General features: G+C 42.4%; 1 protein-coding gene across 2 annotated transcripts in view; it reads left to right on the top strand.

The window, feature by feature from the left end:
- Window positions 1-10,430: 10,430 nt before the first annotated feature.
- The window catches only part of C8H4orf51 (chromosome 8 C4orf51 homolog), a 37,523-nt gene continuing 24,410 nt past the window's right edge, over window positions 10,431-23,543 (top strand). The window contains exon 1 of one of the 2 annotated variants that reach the window (XM_021170751.2): window positions 10,431-10,794. In XM_021170751.2, the coding sequence (XP_021026410.1) occupies window positions 10,562-10,794 (233 nt within the window). In that variant the 5' untranslated portion in view covers window positions 10,431-10,561. The remainder of the gene's footprint in view (window positions 10,795-23,543) is intronic. The other variant, XM_021170750.2, reaches the window with a different exon arrangement.

Raw genomic sequence — 23,543 nt, 5'->3', positions numbered from 1 at the left:
GCAGCAGAAAAGAAACTAATACCCACAGATTAGAAACAATTTGTTAAGATAAATGTATTACCTAGTAACCAGTTTCACACACACACACACACACACACACACACACACACACAGCACAGCACATTCCCAACAATTTCCAAGTATGCAACTATATATTGTTAACAATATACAGACTGTTATGCCATGGTGTCTTAGTTGGGGGTTGGGGTTTTATTGCTGTGAAGAAACACCATGACCAAGACAACTCCTTTTTTTTTTAATTAGATATTTTCTTTATTTACATTTCAAATATTATCCCCTTTCACCAAAGCAACTCTTACAAGGAATAGCATTTAATTAAGGCTGGCTTACAGTGTTAGAGGTTCGGTCCATTATCATCGTGGTAGACATGGAAGAGTCCAGACATGGTACTGGAAGTGCCGAGAGTTCTATATCTTGATCCAAACTTATGGGGAAGACACTATTAGAAAGAGACTCTCAAAGCCCATCCCCACAGTGAAATACTCCCTCAAACAAGGCAACACCTATTCCTAGAAGGCCACACCTAATAGTACCGTTTTCCATGGGCCAAGCACGTTCAAACCACCACACACAGGTTTCCAGAACTACTCTGATCCTGAAAGATTCATTACTGTGGTTTGATTGTGTCCCCCAAACAGCTTGTGCTAGGAATTTACTTATCATTGTACCAGTACTTGTGATGCTCTTTTACTTACTTTCAGATTATATCCAAATTAAATCATTATATATTGAAAATACTAAGTATTCGACTCAACTAAGAGTTACTAGAACAAAATACCTGATGTAACTAACAGAAGAAAATGTGTTTATTTTGTTTCCAGTTTTGGAGGTTCAGAGGCATGGTGCTCATATCTGCCTGGTGCTGGCAAAGGCAGCAGATGACAGCCTTGGGAGCACATGTTGGAGCAGTCAAATTCCAAGGCAGGAGGCAAAGTGAGAGACTGAGTGAGTGCCACATCGTTTATCAAGGGTATGGCCCAATGATCTAAGGTGTCACCTCTTCAATGGTCCACAACATTTCCCTATATAGGACCTTCAGGGGACACTCATCCGAACCACAGCAGGAAGTCAGATGCTTTTGATATAGTTAAACCACCAAGAATCACGGCTTAGCCTGGCCTACCATTTTTGTGCTCAGGATTAACACAATTAACACAGCCACCTCGCATCAACGAGTTGCTTACAACTGCCACGGCACACAACCAGTATGTGAGGTGTGCACACTGTGGAATTTTACTGAGCCATAAATAAAAGCATCTTTTTCAGGAAAATGGATGGACCTGTGTATCTTCGTGTTGAGCCAGTCTCACAAACACGAGCACACACATCTCTCACTGTGGGAACTTGAGGTGGGAAAAAAGAAGATGGAGTAAAGGGCGGGGCTGTTACAGAATGGAGAGGGGAAAGTGGTGGTGGGTGGGGGTAAGAGAAGGCGGTGGGCTTGTGTGAGTATGACCAAAGTGCATTGTATGCACGTACAAATCCGTTATGACAACCCCATTACTTTACAGGACTAATGTGTGGTAATACAGAAAAGACAGGTACACTGAATGCAAATGTGTGAATACTGACTCAGGGGGAACTGTGGAGTAGCTCCACAGCCTGCTAGATGTTCAGCATCCCTGGGAAACTGAACACAACATGAACATGGCCCCTNCTAGATCACTTTCCTCNCANAAACACAGCTGGGTTTGACCCCAGCCCTGCAATGCTGAACGAATGAATGAATGAATGAATGAATGAAATGCTTTAATGTGAGTGTTAACTCTGTAAGGATCTGAAAGGACCTTATGTTCATTCCTTGCTCGTTTTTTAAATCTATCTTCCCAGGGACTGGTATATGGCACTGACTTGCATGGTCTGACTCCTGAGTTGCAGAGTCTTCACTAACAACTTCCCTTTGGGGCTCGGCAGATTAAGGTGCTTACTGTGCAAACCTGGTGACCCGAGTTTCATCCCCAGGACTCATCTAACAGAAAGCCCATTTTTAAACAAAGTCATTTAAAATCCTGTAGTTCATTGAACACTGAACCTGAAGAGCAGAATGGTGGTGTGGGAACTTTTGCACCATCCTGAAGTTGGAAACTTGTAAAGAGAGGTGAAACATTTTAAGGGTTATCAGGCTATGAGGGCTCTGGCTTGTTACACCAATAAGTTCCTTATAGAAGAGTCACTTTGGCCGGCCCTTCACTGGGTGCACCTCACTTGGGCAGCACAGTAGATTTGGCCCTGATGATGAAGGTGTGGGTGAGCTGGTCCTGAGGGCATGAGCTGGCCCTGACACTTATCTACAGTGTGGTGGCATCGGTGACCTGTCCCTTGTTGGCTGTGGCATTAGGTGAGTCGGTTGGAGCTGTGATGGAGAACTCAGCCTGGTGACTTGGGTGCAAAGGAGTTAGTGGGCTGAGCAACTCAGCTACCATTCAGGCCCAGACCCAGGGCTTTGAGTTAGCCCACCCCAGCATCTACCTCATCTGTAACTGCTGGACTGTGTGAAAGGGCTGGTCCTGCAGATCTGAAGTCACAGAATCTCCATGACACAGGGCATCAACAGGAGATCTGAGAGGAGTCCTGGTGAGGATCCAATACTGATAGAGTAGCAGAAGCCAGAGGCCTCGAACCAGACCAGTGACTCATTGCGGTGAACATTTGCAAGTGAAGATGTGTGGACAGAAGGGCGCACCTTAGAGTAAATGCACTGGGACCCACTGCAGCTAACACAGCAAGGCGTGTTTGTTTTATTTTGTTTATTTATTTTTATTTTCCGTTGGCTATTATGAGTAACGCTGCAGTCGTGAGTCAGTGTGGGATGCTCACATCCTTCTGTGAAATCCTGCTTTCAGTTATTTTGGCTATATTCCCAGAAGTGGGATTGCTGGATTGTTTGGCGGGCTCAATTTTAAACTCTTTTGAGAAATTTCTCTGATTGTACTGTGTGGCAAACACACAATTTTGACTCTCCCTAACAGGACTCTCAGACTCCAATGTACACAGTGTAAATAGACCACTACTTTCTGCTTTCAAGATGGCTCATCTGCAGGGTTTAAACTGCTGTCTCACTACGAGTTATTGGTTGTTGTTTTCATATAGGGCCTCTCTACATAATCCTGGCTGTCCTGGAACTCACTATGTAGACAGGCTGCTTGAACTCACAGAGATCCACCTGCCTCTGTCTCCCAAGTGTGCACTGGGCTCACTAGAGTTTTGATTGACACTTCCCTGACAATTAGGGAGCAAGCATACTCTCTCTTGTTTATTGCCATCTGAGCATCTTTAGAAATGTTTCTATTCAAGTCCTAACCACTGGGTTCTTGTTTTCTTGTTAAAGAGTTGCGCATGCTTTTTATTATGCCAGATACCCAGGTTGTCAGGCAGCGTGAGCAGAAACTTGCATATTGTTCATGGTCTTCTTCATAAGATTACCAGCCTCCTTCTTTCTAGAAATGGCATTTCTGGTTAGAGATATGCCTGACACTCAACATCTCTACACCAAGAATCCAAGAGATTAGTACCTTTCAGAAAAAGATGTATTTGAGACCAGAGATATGTGGTTTAAGATACCTGCTGCTCTTGCAGAGGACCTAGAGTTGGTGCTAAGCATCCACTTCCCAAGAGGCTTACAACTACCTATTACACCAGCTTCAGAGGGATTCAACAACTTTCCTGGCCCCCACAGGCATCCTACAACACAAACACACACATACACACACACACACACACACAATTTTACCTACCTGGGGTCAGAGGTTAACATAAAGGATTTTCCTCAATCATTCTCCACCTTTTGAAACAGAGTCTCTGGCTGAACCCAGGCTGGTCAGCTTGGCTAGGTTGCTGCCCAGCATGCCCTAGGGATCCTTTTGCCTCTGATTGCAGTGCTGGGATTCCAGGTATGTGCTGCCACATGCAACTTTTAATGTGGGTGCCAGGGGCATAAACTCCTGTCTTCATATTTGCATGGCAAACGCTTTACCAACCAAGCCAGCTCTTCAGCTTCTAATCCTTGAAGAAAAGAATACAAAACCCGTGTGTCTTCTGCTCAGCAACACGTATTTACTTACATCCGGCCTTCTGCCCTTTCCTCCCAATCATAAATATGCACGTATGCTTTTTATTTAAACAATGGAATCATAGCTTATGTACCACGTATGAACTGTTTCATTTTTTAAAGCAGTAAACATAACTAAAAATAAAGTTTAATAAAGCAAAGTGAAAAAGAAAGTAAAGCTCTCCCTTTCTTTTTCTAATTTTTTTTCAGTCCCCCACCCCTACCCCGTTCCTTAGCACTTTATCCTCTTTATTCCCAGTCACTCCTGTGGCACACAGCTCCACTGCTCCCATCACACACATACAGCTCCCACCACACACACACACACACACACACACACACACATGGCTCCCACCACACACACACACACACACACACACACACATGGCTCCCACCACACACACACACACACACACACACACACACACACACACGACTCCCACCACACACACAACTCCCACTACACACGGCTCCCACCACACAGGCTTCAAGAGCTACTGAAAAGAAAATATCCAAAGCACACAGTTGGTAGGCATGAAGACATTAGTCCAGACATGAAGAGTTCTATTATTATGACTGAAAGACTCAAACAGCTACTGTCACAATATGTGTGATAATTTAGATACTAGCCACTCTCAGCTAGATGTCAGATTCAGCTGTTCCTGGGGCAGAGATGTCTAGATTTGGGCTGAGATGGAAGGTCTATCCTCACGTGGGATCCCTGCCCCAGGACATTTAGTCTGCCTTGATTCTCTTACCTGAGCTCTTCCAACAATATCAGTGAGTGCCTTCAGAGAACACTGCTTGACACACCCAGTCTGTGATAGACCCAAATAGTGATTACCAGGTGATATGGTGGGCAGTGCATGTATTGTTTTATGGAAAAGGTCTTCCAGAATACTGAGTTTGGGCAAAAGATGTTGCATGTAATTTACAAACATGCTTGCTCTTTCTTGGGAGCTCTCACTGAGCTCTGGGCTATACTCTGAGAACAGCTGCCGCCATGCTGCCAGCTGGCGTTTTCCCGAGAACGCCCCTGTTCCTCCATTTGCCAAGCTGCCAACAACCACCCTTTTTTGAAATCACGAGCTACCAGCTAACCAACCCAGTGCCCACTCTCTTCTCCTGCCCCGGTTAGCCCCGAGGAAGGAAAGCACTAGAGACTTTTACTATTTTAAAACTGACCAGATAACTCAAAGACTGGGTAAAAAATCTATGGCCCTAAACTCATCAGCTATGCTATGTTAGAATTCTGCTGGTGGCAGAGGCCACCACCGGCTCTGGTATTGCCCCGACCTCACATGGTGTCCCTGCTCCTCTTTCCAAGGCCTGGCGGAAAAGCCCTTTATCTCTTTTCCACCTCTTCCTCCTGGGACCTGAAAATCCCACTTCTTTACCCTTGCCCAGCAATTGGCTTCTGTTGTCTTTGTTGACATAATCAAAAAACAAATAGATTTTAACAAGCAGATTTTAGTATCAGCTTTTCCCCCTACACAAGTTGCATGCATGGGTGGGTAAGCGTATATGGGTGTTTACTACTTAATGTTATTGCTCTGATTTTTACTGTTGTTGTTGTTTTGGTTTGCTTTGCTTTGCTTGTTTTGGTTTGTTTTGTGGTTTTGTCTGCTTGTCTGTTTGTTTCTTTGATACTGCTCTTTGGTCCACCCTTATGTCAGGCTTTGGCTAGCACTCCACTTGAGATCTAGTACATTCTAGAGTCTGAGCCTTAGTCATTGTCTCAGCTATAGAGTCCTCAAATCTTTTCAGGTTTTGACCATTCCGGAGATGGCCAGTCCAAGAAATGCCTTCCGGTAAAAGGAAACTTGCAGTGAAGTCGGCTTACAAAAGACACCATAACCTTGTACCCTTTCAAAGATGCACCATGCACATCGAAATATCAAAAGTTCAGGGAAGTCCTCCAGTTAAGAACATGTTTCGTCCAATTTGTGCTAAACCTCCCTCACCATGGAATTGTTTAGGTGAAGGCCTAGCAACACATCTTTAAACTGACCAATTACATTCAGAGAAGCTTGGTCAGAGTCCTCCCGCCAATGGCGCCCTTATTTGAGATGACTAGTACGCCCCCCACTGGCTGGCTAATGTGGTTCGAAAGTTATGTAAGGTATTTTGCCCTCTAACCAAAACTCATGTTCGTGTATTCTTGATTAGATTTTTGATTGCTTAACATACTGTGATAGAAAATCACAGCTCACTGAAATCTGGTTACAAAAATAAGTGTTTTTTTTTTCATTTTCAAAGAATGTATTTGTTTCAATTAGTGTGTGTGTGTGTGTGTGTGTGTGTGTGTGTAGGTTCTGGGGATAAGGTTTGCACAGTAAGCACCTTAATCTGCCGAGCCCCAAAGGGAAGTTGTTAGTGAAGACTGCAACACAGGAGTCAGACCATGCAAGTCAGTGCCATATACCAGTCCCTGGGAAGATGGATTTAAAAAACGAGCAAGGAATGAACATAAGGTCCTTTCAGATCCTTACAGAGTTAACACTCACATTAAAGCATTTCATTCATTCATTCATTCATTCATTCGTTCAGCATTGCAGGGCTGGGGTCAAACCCAGCTGTGTTTCTGTGAGGAAAGTGATCTAGGAGGGGCCATGTTCATGTTGTGTTCAGTTTCCCAGGGATGCTGAACATCTAGCAGGCTGTGAAGCTACTCCACAGTTCCCCCTGAGTCGGTATTCACACATTTGCATTCAGTGTACCTGTCTTTTCTGTATTACCACACATTAGTCCTGTAAAGTAATGGGGTTGTCATAACAGATTTGTACGTGCATACAATGCACTTTGGTCATACTCACACAAGCCCACCGCCTTCTCTTACCCCCACCCACCACCACTTTCCCCTCTCCATTCTGTAACAGCCCCACCCTTTACTCCATCTTCTTTTTTCCCACCTCAAGTTCCCACAGTGAGAGATGTGTGTGCTCGTGTTTGTGAGACTGGCTCAACACGAAGATACACAGGTCCATCCATTTTTCTGAAAAAGATGCTTTTATTTATGGCTCAGTAAAATTCCACAGTGTGCACACCTCACATACTGGTTGTGTGCTGTGGCCATTGTAAGCAGTGTTGTAGATACGAGGTGACTTTGATTCCTTTCAGTATATAGCTGGATTGATAAGTCTTATTCTTTTGTTTTTGTTTTTGTTTTTGTTTTGTTTTGTTTTTGAGAAACCTCAGGACTGACTTCCATACAATGTGTACAAATTGAAACTCTCTCAGCAGTGCACAAGGCCTTCTTTCCTCATCCGTGCCAACACATTTCCCTTTGCTTATTTTCTTGTTAGTAGCCAACTGAGCTAGGATAGAATCCCAATCTTACTTAACCTGCATTTCCCTGAAGACTAAAAACACCAAACATTTTTTCTATGTATTTATTGGCTTTCTGTATTTCTTCAGTTCATGTGTATGTTTATTAACTGAGTTATATGCTCCTCTAGTGGTTTAGTTTTGAGAGTTCTTTACATGCTCTGGCTCCCAAGCCCCTTTTGTATGAGAAGCTGGTATAGGTCTCCTCCTCTTCTGTGGGCTCTTAGCTCTGTTGACTGCTCTTCTGCTGCACTGGCAGTGTTTGGTTTGGTGTAATCATTTGTGAACCTTTTCTACCATTTCCTCAGTGACAGGGATCCTGTTCCAATGGCCTCAATGATGCCTGTGTCCTGGGTGAGTGCTGCCACCAGGTCCTCTCAGTTTTAGACTCTTAGGTCCTACACTGAGGTCTTTGGTCCACTTTTACGCAGAGACCGTCTTGTTTTTTCTATGCACGAATGCCCAGTTTCCCAGCAGCCCTTGTGAGAGGCTATCCTTTTTCCAGTGTGTGTTGCTCTTCTCTTGTCAAAAACCAGATGGCTGGGGCTGTAAGAGTTTATTTCTGAGACTCTTGAGCCATATCTCCAACCCGTGTCACCACTTTGGGTGGTTATAATTGCTAAAATGATATCATGATCATTTCTAGGAAGAAAAAAAAAAGAATTATAGAGAACAAGCTAGGGACACTAAAGTGACTTAGAGGGTGATTTATTTAGAAGGGGTTTGGTTTATTCCATATTTGTTTATAGACTGCCTTGTAATTTGAGAAAAAATCTGAAAGCATTTTCTGCAAATCTCCTTTTACAATCTCATTTACTATTCCGTCTCAGAACAATGCATATTTCTGGCAGAATTTTCCAAGCAAAGCCACAATTTTTGTTTGAACCAACAGAGGCACAAGGGCACACACAGCTGGCTTCTCCTTGACGACAGCAAGATAACCCGCTCCTCTCTCTTGCCTTGCGCGTCCTCTCTCTGTCCTGTTGTCTCTGGATTTCTCTAAGAGGCCTTTCCCCAGGAGAAGCAACAGCTTGGGATGCAGTCTATTGATTTTCCTGGAGCAAAGGTCCTGATGTTCTAGATTTCAACATTTTAAGAAAGCCCTTAAAGTCACTTGTGGTATGCAGTATTTGCCAATAACTTCAGAGAAACATGCCAGGGAATGTGCCAACCTCAGAACTGTCAAAAGTTCTAAAATCCTGTCTCCAGAACACCATCCCATATATTGCAAAGTGATCAATACTACAATGCTCAGGCCCTAGAGATAGTTAATTGGGTAAGAGTACAAACTGCTCTTAGAGAGGACCCGAGTTCGGTTCCCAGCACCTATGTCAGGCAGCTCACAAGCGCTTCTACCTCCAGTTCCCAGGGCTCCAATGCCCTCTTCTGGCTTTGATGAACAACTGCATGCATGTGGCTTACATATATGTGCACACACAAAAATTTAAAATATGTTGCAAAATATTTTTAAAATGCATATTCCTGGGTTTGCCTTGGACTTAGTTTCTGAAGTCAGGGATAGCAGTATATCTTGTTGAATGAAGTGTCTCAGTGCTGGTGTGATCGCCTAAGGCAGCACCAGGGTTATGAGGACCTGTCCTGGTGACTTGGCCAAACACTGAGCGATGAGCAGTGCCACTCCAGGAGTTGACAACTAAGGGACAAACATAAAAATTCATTGTCATTTTGATTTGCCAAGGAACTGTTGGTGAACGTACTGGCAAGTTTTGTGTGTCAACTTGACACAGCTAGAGTTATCAGAGCGGAGGAAACCTCAATTCAGAATATTCATCCATGAGATCCAGCTGCAAGGCATTTTCTCAATTAATGATCAATGGAGGAGGGCCTATTATGGGTGGTGCCATCCTTGGGATGGAGGTCTTAGGCTAAGAAAGCATGCTGAGCTAGCTATGAGGAGCAAGCCAGTAAGCAGCACCCTCCATGGCCTCTGCCTACTTTCAGGTTTCTTTGGTGATATACAGTAATGTGGAAGTGTGATGGTTTATATATGCTTGATCCAGGGTGTGGCACTATTTGGAGGTGTGGCCTTGTTGGAGTAGGTGCGTCACTGTGGGCCTGGGCTTTAAGACCCTCATTCTAGCTGCCTGGAAGTCAGTATTCTGCTAGCAGCTTTCAGATGAAGACATAGAATTCTCAGCTCCTCCTGCACCATGCCTGCCTGGACTCTGCCATGCTCCCGCCTTGGTGAGAATAGACTGAACCTCTGAACCTGTAAGCCAGTCCCAAGTAAATGTTGTCTTTATAAGACTTGCATTGGTCATGGTGTCTGTTCGCAGCAGTAAAACCCTAACTAAGACAGGAAATGTAGGACAAATAAACCCTTTCCTCCACAACTTGCTTTTTGGTCATGATGTTTCAGCACAGCAATAGAAACCCTGACTAAGACAGTGGAGCTGGAGAAACCTGGCTAGGCAAACATTATCCAGGTACAGAGCAGTTATGGAGGAAGGACTCCTGAATTCTGAGTTCTCAGCCTCAGAATTCAACATGACATAGCCACTTCCTTGATCCTTAACCCTGGCAGTTCTTTACAGTGCTCAGGAATTGGCTTTTTAATAACCCTCCAAGCTAATTACATCACAACCTGGGCGGTGTCTGGGGCTCCTTGTTATTTTAACAGCCCCAAATGACTGTCCTGTCACCAGTCCAGCAGGCATACCACTGCTCTGTGACACACAAAAACTGTTCACTAACCTGTTGTTAGCATCACAAACAGCTAATGCTATTTAACCAGCCTTTCAGAGCCTAGGTCCTCAGGGAGCATCCTTCATCTCTGGCTCCTACAGCCTAAGCCACCATCCTTAAGGTATACCATATTATGTCAGTACCAATAAGCAAATAATTTTGCCTAGTGCCTTCTTGCCATAATTATGAAGCAGCATTTTTCTTAGATCAATGGCTCAAAGTTTTATAGCTTACAAATTAGCGAAAATTCCTGTGCTTGGAGCGAACATAGGCTTTGCAGAACTTTATGACCTGTTGCCTGGTAACTGGACCTACAACCACTCCGATTCTCTTTGTGAGCTGTCGGGTTTCAGAAGCCTGGTCAGCCCAGTCAATAGCTTCCTGCAACTAGGAGGGAATGAGCGCCTCACTCTGCCCAGGGCTTGAAAAGCTGTTGCTCACAGCTGCCCGCCCATAGCCATGACACACTTCTTGTACTTGACTCCAGAAATCCCGCTTCCCTTTAGCCCTCTCACTTCTACAGAGTTCGAGCTGATCAGACGCAAGGCCCAACAACTGTGGCAGGATGAGACACGGTGGTCTGCTTCTTCCACGACAACCTATTCAGGGAGTTACCGGGAAAAGCAGCTGGACGAGGCCACCTGCAAACGGCTGGCCCAGAGAGTAGGCCAGCCACAGTTTGAGTACAAACCGTAAGATCCCTTTGTTGCTGCTATTCAGAGACAGGTGCTGTTTGGAAAGGCTGTTATAGAGGTCAGCCACTTCAAAAGTGCTAACACATCTGCTTCCCTGTGTAAATGTCACTTTCCAGCTCAAAGTATGGCCACAACCCAAATTGGTATTACTTATTACTAGAAGATATGAACACCAGTGTTTGACTAATGTAGATATTTTTTGTTTGTGAACGTGTTTCTTAGTATATTTGTTTATTGTGTGTTTCTGGTCATATGGGAAGGTCAGAGGACAGCTAAGTTCTCTGATCAGTTCTCTGATCAGTTCCTGGAACCAAACTCTAGTCTTTGGGTTTGCTCTCCTCACAGCTGTCTTTCTGTCCCTTCCTCCCGTTTAGACAGGGTACCCTGTTATCCCCTACTGGCCTGAAACTCCTTCGGAAGCCCAGGGCAACTGAAAACTCTGGGTCCTCCCACTTCCACCTCCTTAGCACAGGACACACAGGCATGAGTTGTCAAGCCCAGTTTCTGTGTGTGGTTATGGGATCGACCCCAGAGCTTCCTAAATGCTAGGCCAGCATCTACCAACGTCCTTGTGCCTAAAATATTGTTTTCTGTAGTCTTTCTCTTTGTGGAAAGCTGGCAAGCCAGCTGTCGCTGTATACCAGAACTTACAGGCGCCTACAGGAGCTGAGCCCAAAAGTATTTCCAAGGGTTTATTGGGAAGCCAGGCCCTGTGATAGGCCCACAATCAAAAACTAATTCCAATTCTGTTTCACAGCTGTAAACACTCAGTTCACGGGAAGAGGTTTCAACAGGTCCCGGAGAAGAAGGTTTGGTGTAGTAAGACCTTCTGGAAAGATCCTAGGAAAGCAAGCGTCCCCCATGGTGGGGGATGGGAAAACACGCCACTCTGAAGAAAGATACATGGAGCCACCTGTCCAGGCGCCCACACACCAGAAGGTGACAGGTAGCTCAGGCACATGAGAGGAGAGCATAAGTCAGCACTCATGATGAGATCTCCCCCTTGGGGTATTATTTAGTAAATATGCAGATTCTGGAAACTCCTTTGAACATAGTTTGGATTATTGGCTCCAGTCCTGATGTAGCTCTGCAACCCATGCAGAGCTCTAACAAATAGTCGTTATGGGATTGGAGAGATGGGTTAGTGTTTGGAGCAGTGGCCGCTCTTGCCAAGAACCAGAGTGCAGTTCCCAGCACTCGTGTGGGGTGCCTCCCAAGTACCTGTAGCTCTGGCTCCAGGAGATAGGAGCCCTTTGGCCTTTGTAGGCATCCACATGTATGCGGGCATCTCTCCCTCCCCTCTCTCCAACTCTCCCCCAATACAAATAAAATCTTGAACAATATATTAGTTACTTCACCTTCCATGTCTTCCCAAACCATGAAAGTCAAGTGCATGATCTAGTTCCCCTAACACTCTCTGTAGTAGCTCTCTGGCTTGTCATCCCTTCAGTCAGCTTTGGAGGTTCATTCGATGAGCTGAAGCTGTTGGGGATCCCCTTGGCTAGGTAGAAGGATCTATATACATTACTGGGGTTTGCTCTGAAAACACACGGATCCACACAGACATGCAGCAAGTCACTCTTGGTTTTCATTGTCTGTTTATATTTAATAGACTTTAAAAGGCAGACATGTGGCACGCGGTGAAAATACACAATTCTGACTTTGTCTCTCACGCTCATGAAGCTTATCTGGATGTTTGTGGAACCTCACTAAATATATCCATCGCTCAACTGCTGTTCTACCAGACGCTAAGAAGCAGCAGTGGGGGTGGGGGTGGGGGCAGACTGAATTCAATTGCAAAGTACCTGCATGCTGTATTATTTCTGTTTTTAATCTTTTTCTTTACTAGTTTTAGTCCAGAGGAGAAATGCCTTCTAAAGTTCCAAGCAAAAGCTGTTTGATTAAAAAAATTGTGAAATTGTAGAGAGGCATTTTTTTTTTAAGGACCTTATAAGCTCATTCCTTTAAAGGTTCTACAGGTGTGGATGCTCAGCACGCTTATAGAAACCGGCTTATGGTGCAGCGAGGGTATCAGAATAAAAATGAAAGCACTCATTTTAAACATATTAAGGCAGGAAAATGCTGGCTTACATAGAACACAATAGTTTTCACTCATATTGTTTACCCTGTATCTGCTATGGCATCCTGAGCCACAGACCATGTGTACCAACTTTGCCACTGTTCATCTGATGGGAAAGTCTCAACAGAGGAACTACTAGCTCAGACGTGGGCACGTGTGTGAGGAATTGCCTTGACAATTAAGTGATTATTAATTATCAGCCCACTGTGAACAATACCATCCCTGAGCAGGCTAGCTAAGCATGAGTCTGTCAGTGAGCCAGCAGGTGACAGTCCTCCACGTCCATGCACCAGGTCCTTGTTTTGAGTTCCAGCCCTGACTTTCCTTGATGAATGGACTGTGACTGGAAGTCAGTGTAAGGTGTGATAAACCCTTTTCTCTCTTTAGCTGCATTGGTCAAAGAAAGTATTTTATTGCAGCCAGAGAATGAAATTGGCGTGCTGCATGAGATAAAGCTAGCGGGAAGCCTCAACCATTGCATTCTGAAGCAACTTTAATTCATAAAATTCATAATGTACACAAAAAGCCCACCTGTGCTAGGGGGACAGAGATGCGTAGTAAGGAGCGTGCACTAATCCCAATTGTCTGCACTGCATTGCATTTTGGAGGTGCCAAGGCAGTGTGTAGTGTCACTATAATTTGCTGTTGTTTTGCAGTGGTGACATTAAAACCTTGCTCCCACTAGACAGATCTTGAGCTACAGCCCTAGTCCCTTGAGTGTACACTTTAAAGTCTTGAAGCTATGCTCATTCACTAATCAAATATTTATTTAGGTCCTACTATGTTTAAGGTCTTAAATTAGATGCAGTAGATCTAAAAACACATGACCCTTCCAAGAGCTTGCTCTTAGATGAGGGAAAAGCCATCAGGAAACATGAAGTATTAGTGGTGAAGGGAAAAAATAAGGCCTGGTCCTCTAAGCAGAGCTGGTGACAGAGTCTTGCCAAATGAAACAGCTTTATTTTATCATCCCCCAACCATGTTCTTAGGTATTTCCTTAGGAGCACAAGAACTTAGTATACATCTACATAAAACCAACATAGAACCTTTATGATACTTTTCCTCATAACTGACATAAACTGGAAAGAACCAATAGGAAAATACATGAACTCTGCTACATCCATCCAATGAAATGTTATTCAATGATTAAGAAGAGGAGGAGGAGGAATGAGATATCAGGCTATGAAAAGCTATGGATGAGTCTTAGATTCGTATCTCTAACCTAAAGAAGTATGAAGTTGCACATTGCATATTGCAAACATGCAACTTGTAAACAGCAGATGCATACAGTCCATGGATCAGTGTTTCCAGAGGATGGGCAAGAGATGAAACCTGCTGACGTTTCAGGTCTGTGAACTTGTTGCGTGTAACGCTAGCACGGTGAACACGAAACATTAAATATTTTGCCAAAACACATAGCACTCCATAGCATAATGAGTAAACTTTATGTAAATTAAAAAGACATTTAGGAGTTTGAGAAGGCTAAGAATAGGATAAAGAACTTGAAAAGGAATCTGAATATATTGTGGCTATCTGAGATGAGTTTGTGGGGCAGGTGATGGAAGGCTGATCTCGGTAACTTTGGAAGTCGGTAGGGACTGTGGAGAAGAAAGCTGCACAGAAGCACAGGTTTATCGCTGGCACAGTTGTTTCCCGCTGGGTTTGAACAGCAATTCTGAAACTACTATCATTCAAGCCAGAATCAAACAGTACAGTAAATGGGTGACTTTTATTGGAATGGGAAGAAAACAATAACGAACAGGATTTAGAAATGACCTCTGTCATTATGATCAAAATTAGGTCCCTGTGTACTGTTATATACTTAGAGATGATATGTGGAAATAGTTGCATGTATGCATCTATACATCTATACACAGGTTAGTGTACATTTCCTTTTTCTTTGGAAGAAAACAGACTCTGCTTAGCTCATATCAGTGTAGAACTTTACACAGAAAGGCCTTGAAGCAATGCTTTGCAAGAGCAGGCACATCGAGTACCCTGATTTTGGTTCCTGCTAAGTTTTCTCCAGTACAAAAAGAATGAGAGTTACATAGAGACATACTGATTCTCAGACTCAGCCAGGTGGTGGACCCAATGGTCATGGAGCATGCAGTACCAGAAACTGTTAAAATGCCAAGAAGTGAAGATGATGGGGACAAAGGAAACTTCCAGATGGAACATATCAAGGAAAGCTGGAAGATACTCAGGAAAAATAAACCCAAAATACCAAATAAATAATCCACAAGTCTATACTCAAACAAATGACTGAATAAATACGTTAGTGGGGAAAGGATGGAGTTCCCATACGGAAGAGTGTCACATTATTTGTGTGACTGTTCTCTAAGAAGATGAGAGTGACTCACTATTCAAGTGTGAAATGAGTGGATATGGAAAACGAGAAGAGACACTTTACAAAGAGGAAACCCAGCCAGCATGATCTCACTGTTTGAACCAGCTGACCAAAGTTAATGTCAACAATGACAAGCTACATTGTAATCTGTATCACTGCTATGATGTGTAATGAGGCTGGCAGCTGACTTTTATGTACTTCTTACCCAAAATATATCACCTTCCTGAAATTGTGAAGAGAACATGCCATTCAAAAACATCCCATAGATCAGCTAACCAGCAATTCTGTTTTCAAGGTCATGAAAAAGGAACAGCCTAGGAAGCTGCCATTGCCATGACACACACAGAGAGCTGCCATTGCCATGACACACACAGGGATGTGGCTATTGAATGCAGTGAGGGGGATGCCGAGACAGAGGAATGGTGTTTTGGAAAATTCAGGAAATCCAAAAGAGATAGAGATCCTAGGCAATTGTGTGTCAGTGCTGGCTTATCAGCATCCCAGATAAACTATAAGGACATAAATAATGACCATATCTGGGTGTGGGTTATATGGCCTCTCCTTGTGTTATCAGTACAGTATCTTCCTAATCAAAAGCTAAACTAAGGCTGGGTATAGTGAAGTCCTGGAGTAATCCTAGCACTGGGGAGGCAGAGGCTATTCTGGGCTATACAGCCGTTCAAAGTCAACCTGGATTAAAAACATCAAGTTAATAAATAAATTCATGCATGCATAAAAATGTGTTCTTAAAATTAACTTAAAAAAAAAAGGAAACAGAAGACAAGTGGGTTTGGCAAGTGACCGACAAAGTTTCATTTGCAGAGTATATGATAATAAAGGAGGAAAATCAGAGCGCCAACAGCAAGATCCACGCAAAGCTCCTGGAAGTAAAAGAGAACAGAGATGGTGGTCGTAGGCCGAGCCAAGAACCTCTCATGCAGTAGTTGCTACTGTAGTTGCTTCTCTCTGTCCGAGCAGGGAGACTGATACTGAGTTGAAAAGTTTAACACCACGTATGTTAGCAGCCCCTTAAAAAATTAAAATTGTGAATAAATTTTTTTCACAATATTTATAAGGCCCACATAAGAAAAACTAAAATTTTGATGCAAGAAATTATAGGATAACTTACTAAATACATTCCGTGTGGATAAAAAGAATTAATAGCATCAACTCAACAGGGGTCTTGGTTTTTTTTCCTGATCCTGTGATAAAATGCTCCGACAAAAGGAATGTAGAGGAGAAATGGCTCACCAGTCCACATTATGGTCCATCACTATGGGAAAGTCAAGGCAAGAGGAATTTGAAGCAGCTTAGCATATACATAATTCAAAACAGAGAGAGAATAAAGGCATGCTTGCTTTCTAGTGCTCAGTCTTCTCTCTGTATTTACGCAGTCCAGGATCCCAAGCCTAGGGAGTGGTGATGCCTACAGTGAGTACAGCTAACACAGTGGAGGTAATTCCCCCCAGCCATGCTTATGGGCCAAGCTGACTTAGACAGCCCCTCATTAAGGTTCTCTTCCAGATGATTCTAGATTATGTCACATTGGCAAAACTAACTAGCACAATGTGTGTGTTCAATGCAACTTCAATTAAAGTGTCCCAGCAATTTATTTTGTGAGCACCCAAAAACTAAGTCTAACACTTATAGGGAAAGGCAAAACAGCAAGAACAAATAACACATATTGTAGAGGAATATATTGGAGAACTAATATTATTTGTCTGCGATAAGATATGTACGATAACAGTACATACATACTAGTATGTACATATATACGTAGTACATGGTGCTACTGAAAGACCAGACAAACAGATGCTCAGGACAGAACAAAGCCCCGAAATAAATGCACATAAAGTATTATTTGTTAACCTTTGGTAAAGAAGCAAAGATTATTTTAAAGAATGTGAGAACGAATGAACACCTATGTACGGGGGCAGGGGATCTAGACATAGACAAAAATTAATTCAAAATGGATAATGCTCTAAATGTAAAATGGAAAACTATAAAAATTTCCAGGAGATTAAAGCCTAGATGCCCTTGTGATTTAGAGGGAACACAATGAAATAGTTGGTGAAACTGGACTTCATTAAAAATTTTAATTACTTTTTAAATTTTTTGAGATTATAATATAGTTTCTGCCCTCTGAAGCCTCCCATAAGCACCCTCATTGCTCTCTTTCAAGTTCATAACCTCTTTTTTATTAGTTGTTTTACACACACACACACACACACACACACACATACACACACTCCTTAAATTCCTACATACTATCTGCTTGAGATATATGTATATAATCGTACATCACATTAATGAGACATTTGGGTGTGGCTTCTGACATTCCTAGGAGACACAATCCAGCAGCAAACCCCTGTTTTTCTGGTTCTTACAATTTTTCTGTCCCCTCCTGCTGAGCCTAAGGTGTGAGAGTTGTATATATCCATTGAGACTGGGCTCCACTACTCTGCATTTTGATTGGTTTTACTTTTCTGTAATGCAGAGAGAAGTTGCCTTGACGTTGGTAAGGACTATGCTTAGCTGTTGATATAAGAACAAAGAGCAAAGAGAGTGTAGTTAGGGATTATGTTTTCAGTAAAGCAGTGGTTGTATGTTCTCTTCCAAGATCCATGACTTTATTAGTCCTGAGAAGCTGGCTAGGTTTCCAGTAACAGGCATGACTCTTCTTCATCGAGTCTTAAGTCCAAGTAGAGAGTTGTTGGTTACTAACAAGGCATTCGTGCCACTAACCCTTGGGATTATTGTGATGTGCTGGTTCTTGGTCATTAAAAATTAAAAAATTCTCTAAAGAATACAATATCAAAAGAATGAGAAAAGAAGCCACAAATAGGGAGATATAGTTGAAAAGATTTATTCTGATAGGTCTTCTGATTGATATAGCCAAGATTTAGGAAGTATAATGACAATGTTTGATTTTAAAATGCACCAAAGACTAACAGATACCTTATCAAAGACACACAGTAAATAAGAATGTGAGTATATGTGCTTCATTTCTATGTTATCAAGGAAGTACAATTAAAATGACAATGAAATTCCCTCACACATCTTAGAATGATCAACATCTGGGCTGGAGAAATGGCTTCCACATTAATAGCACTTGGGCACAATCATGAGAACCAGAGTTCCGATCCTAGAACCTATGTAGCATCTGTATGTATGTATGTATGTATGTATGTATGTATGTATGTATGTATGTGTGTGTGTGTGTGTATGTATGCATGCATGATTCTGAGGCAGGCGCAGATAGGATATCTGAGGCTTCCTGGCTCTAGCCTAGCTGAGAAAGTAAGAAAGTGCAGGCCCTAGGTTCAGAGAGAGAGCTTGCCTCAAAGAGATAGGCGAGTGATAGAAAAGGAAGCCCTTTTCTGACTCTAGGGTGCACAAACAGGCATGAACACTCACGCACACGAGCACACACAAGCACTCACACATGAGATCATAGCTACTGGTGAACGTGAGAGCATGGAGCAGCTGGAACTCTCCTCTATGGAAATTCAAAACAGCATGGCCGCATGGAAGATGGTTTGGCAATTACTTGGGAAACCAAACTGTATCACTTCTGTAGCATTTGGCAGTTATACTCTGTGGCATTAATCCAAAGGAATCAGAAACTTGTCCGTACAAAAACTCACACAAATTCTTTATGGTAGCTTTATTTACAACCACCAAAACCTGGAGGGAACTGCGTTGTCGTTCTACAGGTCAGTAGTAAACTGGTGCACACATACAACAGAATCTTACCCCAGTAGTAAAGAGCAGTAATCCAGTCCTGAGAAGATACAAAGAAATTTATATATATTACTATCTGAAGAAAATCTGAAAAGGCTAGATACCCTGTTTGCATAACTAATTGATATCTGGAAAAAACAAAATAAGACTATGAGGTCAGTAAACATATCAGTGAATTCCACAGGTTGTTAAAAGAGGTGGGTATAAGGAGTTAGAGTACCGAAGTTACTTAAGAACAGTGAAAATATTGTATGTGATAGTATTGAAGGATGCAAACATTGTACAGTAGAGCTGTGAGTATCTCCCATGCATCAGTTCTCACAAACGTGCAGCTCTAGTGAGGAATGTGAGTTATTGCAGAAATTGTGTATGTGCTGTAGAGCAGTTCCCTCGGCTCCATTTCCTGATGCTATGTTTAAATGCTCCGACTAAGGCAACTGAAGAGAGCGAGGGTTTACTCGATAGGACAGTTATGGTGAGGAAGTCAGGCACCAGCTGGTCACATGGCATTCACAACCTGTAAGAGGGGAATAAACGCATGCTGGTGCTCAGTTCCTACTCTCCAGTATTTATCCAGTTCAGGATTCCAGCCCAGGGAATGGTTCCACCCACTGTGTGCAGGTCATCATACCTCAATTCATATAATGAACACACACCCAACACTTCCAGAGGCCTGTGCCCAAAGTACTTTTAGATTCTGTCAATTTGACAGTCAAGACTGAATTATATGGGAAATCTATGCACCACTCCCTCCCCCCTTTTTAAAATTAGATATTTTCTTTATTTACATTTCAAATGTTATCCCTTTTCCTGGTTACCCCTCTGAAAACCCCCTATCCCATCCTCCTTCACCCTGCTCACCAACCCACCCACTCTCTCTTCCCTGTCCTGGCACTCCCCTATACTGGGGCATCAAGCCCTTTCAGGACCAAGGGCCTTTCCTCTCATTGATGTCCAACAAGACCATTCTCTGCTACATATGCAGCTGGAGCCATGATTCTGTCCATGTGTACTCTTTGGTTGGTGGTTTAGTGCATGGGAGCTCTGGGGGTACTGGTTCATTCATATTGTTGTTCCTCCTATGGGGCTGCAAGCCCCTTCAGCTCCTTCAGTTCTTTCTAAAGCTCCTCCATTGGGACCTTGTGCTCAGTCCAATGGTTGGCTGAGAGCATCCACCTCTGTATTTATCAGGCACTGGCAGAGCCTCTTAGAAGACAGCAATATCAGGCTCCTGTCAGCAAGCACTTGTTGGTATCCACAATATTGTCTGGGTTTGGTGTCTGTATATGGGATGGATTCGTGGGTGGGGCAGTCTCTGGATGGTCTTTCCTTCAATCTCTGCTCAATACTTTGTCTCTGTATTTCCTCCCATGGGGATTTTGTTCCCCCTTCTAAGAAGGACCAAAGAATCCATACTTTGGTCTTCCTTCTTCTTGAGCTTCATTTGGTCTGTGAATTATATCCTTGGCATTCTGAGCTTCTGGGCTAATATCCACTTATCAGTGAATGCATACAATGTGTGTTCTTTTGTGACTGGGTTACCTCACTCAGAATGATATTTTCTAGTTCCATCCATTTACTTAAGAATGTCATGAAGTCATTGTTTTTAATAGCTGAGTAGTACTCCATTGTGTAAATGTACCACATTTTCTGTATTCATTCCTCTGTTGAGGGACATTTGGGTTCTTTCCACCTTCTGGCTATTATAAATAAGGATGATATGAACATAGTGGAGCATGTGTCCTTATTACATGTTGGAGCATCTTCTGGGTATATGGCCAGGGGTGGTACGGCTGGGTCCTCCTATAGTATTATGCCCAATTTTCTGAGGAACCACCAAACTGATTTCCAGAGTGGTTGCAATTCCACCAGCAATGGAGGAGTGTTCCTCTTTCTCCACATCCTCTCCAGCATCTGCTGTTACCTGAGTTTTTTATCTTCACCATTCTGACCGGTGTGAGGTGGAATCTCAGGGTTGTTTTGATTTGCATTACTCAGGATGTTGAACATTTCTTCAGGTGCTTCTCAGCCATTTGGTATTCCTCAGTTGAGAATTCTTTGTTTAGCTCTGTACCCAATTTTTAATAGGGTTATTTGGTTCTCTGGAGTCTAACTTCTTGATTGGATACTAGCCCTCTATCAGATGTAAGGTTGGTAAAGATCTTTTCACAATTTGTTGGCTGATGTTTTGTCCTATTGACAGTGTCCTCTGCCTTACAGATGCTTTTTAATTTTATGAGGTCCCATTTGTCAATTCTTGATCTCAGACCATAAACACTGATTGGTGTTCTGTTCAAGAAAATTTCCCCTGTGCCCATGTACTTGAGGCTTTTTCCCAACTTTCTTTTCTATTAGTTTCAGTGTGTCTGGTTTTATGTGGAGGTCCTTGATCCACTTGGACTTGAGCTTGCACAAGGAGATAAGAATGGATCAATTTGCATTCTTCTGCATGATAACTGCCAGTTGAACCAGCACCATTTGTTGAAAATGCTGTCTTTTTTCCACTGGATGGTTTTAGCTCCTTTGTCAAAGATCAAGTGTGTGGATTCATTTCTGGATCTTCACTTCTATTCCATTGATCTACCTGCCTGTCACTGTACCAATATCATGCAGGGTTTTGTTTGTTTGTTTGTTTGTTTTATCACTATTGCTCTGTAGTACAGCTTGAGGTCAGGGATGGTGATTCCCCCAGAGGTTCTTTTATTGTTGAGAATAGTTTTTGCTGTCCTGAGTTTTCTGTTATTCCAAATGAATTTGAGAATTGCTCTTTCTAACTCTATGAAGAATTGATTTGGAATTTTGATAGAGATTGCATTGAATCTGTTGATTGCTTTCAGCAAGATGGCCATTTTTACTATATTAATCCTGTCAATCCACAAGCATGGGAGATCTTTCCATCTTCTGAGATCTCTGATTTCTTTCTTCAGACACTTGAAGTTCTTGCACAGATCTTTCACTTGTTTGATTAGAGTCACACTGAGATATTTTATATTGTTTGTGACTCTTGTGAAGGGTGTCATTTCCCTTATTTCTTTCTAAACCCATTTATCCTTTCAGTATAGGAAGGCTACTGATTTGTTTGAGTTATTTTTATATCCAGCCACTTTGCTGAAGTTGTTTATCAGCTGTAGGAGTTCTCTGATGGGATTTTTGGGGTCACTTAAGTGTACTACGATATCATCTGCAAATAGTGATAGTTTGACATCTTCCTTTCCAAGTTGTATCCCTTTGACATCCTTTTGTTGTCTAATTGCTCTAGCTAAAACTTCAAGTACTATATTGAGTAGATAGGGAGAGAGTGGGCAGCCTTGTCTAGTCCCTGATTTAGTGGGATTGCTTCAAGTTTCTCTCCATTTAGTTTGATGTTGGCTACCAGTTCACTGTGTATTGCTTTTACTATGCTTAGGTATGGGCCTTGAATTCCTGATCTTTCCAAAACTTTTTAACATGAAGGGATGTGGAATTTTGTCAAATGATTTTTCAGCATCTAATGTAATGATCATGTGGGTTTTTTTTTCTTTGAGTTTGTTTATGTAATGGATTACATTGATGGATTTCCATATATTGAACCATCCCTGCATCTCTGGGATGAAGTCCCCTTGATCGTGGTGAATGATCATTTGATGTGCTCTTGGATTCAGTTCAAGAATTTTATTGAGTATTTTTGCATCAATATTCATAGAGAAATTAGTCTGAAGTTCTCTTTCTTTGTTGGGTCTTTGTGTGGTTTTGGTATCAGTGTGATTGTGGCTTAACAGAACGAATTGGGTAGTGTTGCTTCTGTTTCTATTTTGTGGATTAGTTTGAAGAGTATTAGTATTAGGTCTTCTTTGAAGGTCTGATAGAATTCTGCACTAAACCCATCTGGTCCTGGGTTTTGCTTGGGAGACTTTTAATGACTGCTGCTATTTATTTAGGGGTTATGGAGCTATTTAGATGGTTTATGTGATCCTGATTTAACTTTGGTATTTGGTGTCTGTCTAGAAAATTGTCTGTTTCATCCACATTTTCCAGTTGTGTTGAGTATAGGCTTTTGTAGTAGGATCTGATGGTTATATTTTTAATTTCCTCAGTTTCTGTTGTTATATCTCCCTTTTCATTTCTGATTTTGGTACTTTGGATATTGTCTATATGTCCTCTGGTTAGTATGGCTAAGGGTTTATCTATCTTGCTGATTTTCTCAAAGAACCATCTCCTGGTTTTGTTGATTCTTTGTATAGTTCTTTTTGTTTCTACTTGGTTGATTTCAGCCCTGAGTTTGAATATTCCCTGCAGTCTACTCCTCTTGGGTGTATTTGCTTCTTTTTGTTCTAGAGCTTTCAGGTGCGCTGTCAAGCTGCTAGTATATGCTCTCTCCAGTTTCTTTTTGAAGGCAATCAGAGCTATGAGTTTTCCTCATAGGATTGCTTTCATTGTGTCCCACAAGTTTGCATATGTTTTACCTTCATTTTCATTAGATTCTAAAAAAAAATCTTTAATTCCTTCCTTCCTTCCTTCCTTCCTTCCTTCCTTCCTTCCTTCCTTCCTTCCTTCCTTCCTCCCTCCCTCCCTCTCTCTCTCTCTCTCTCTCTC

The sequence above is a fragment of the Mus caroli genome, chromosome 8 (assembly GCF_900094665.2).
Source record: "Mus caroli chromosome 8, CAROLI_EIJ_v1.1, whole genome shotgun sequence".
NCBI lineage: Eukaryota > Metazoa > Chordata > Mammalia > Rodentia > Muridae > Mus > Mus caroli.
The sequence above is the reverse complement of the archived record's forward strand: the minus strand, read 5'-3'. Positions and strand labels throughout refer to the sequence as shown.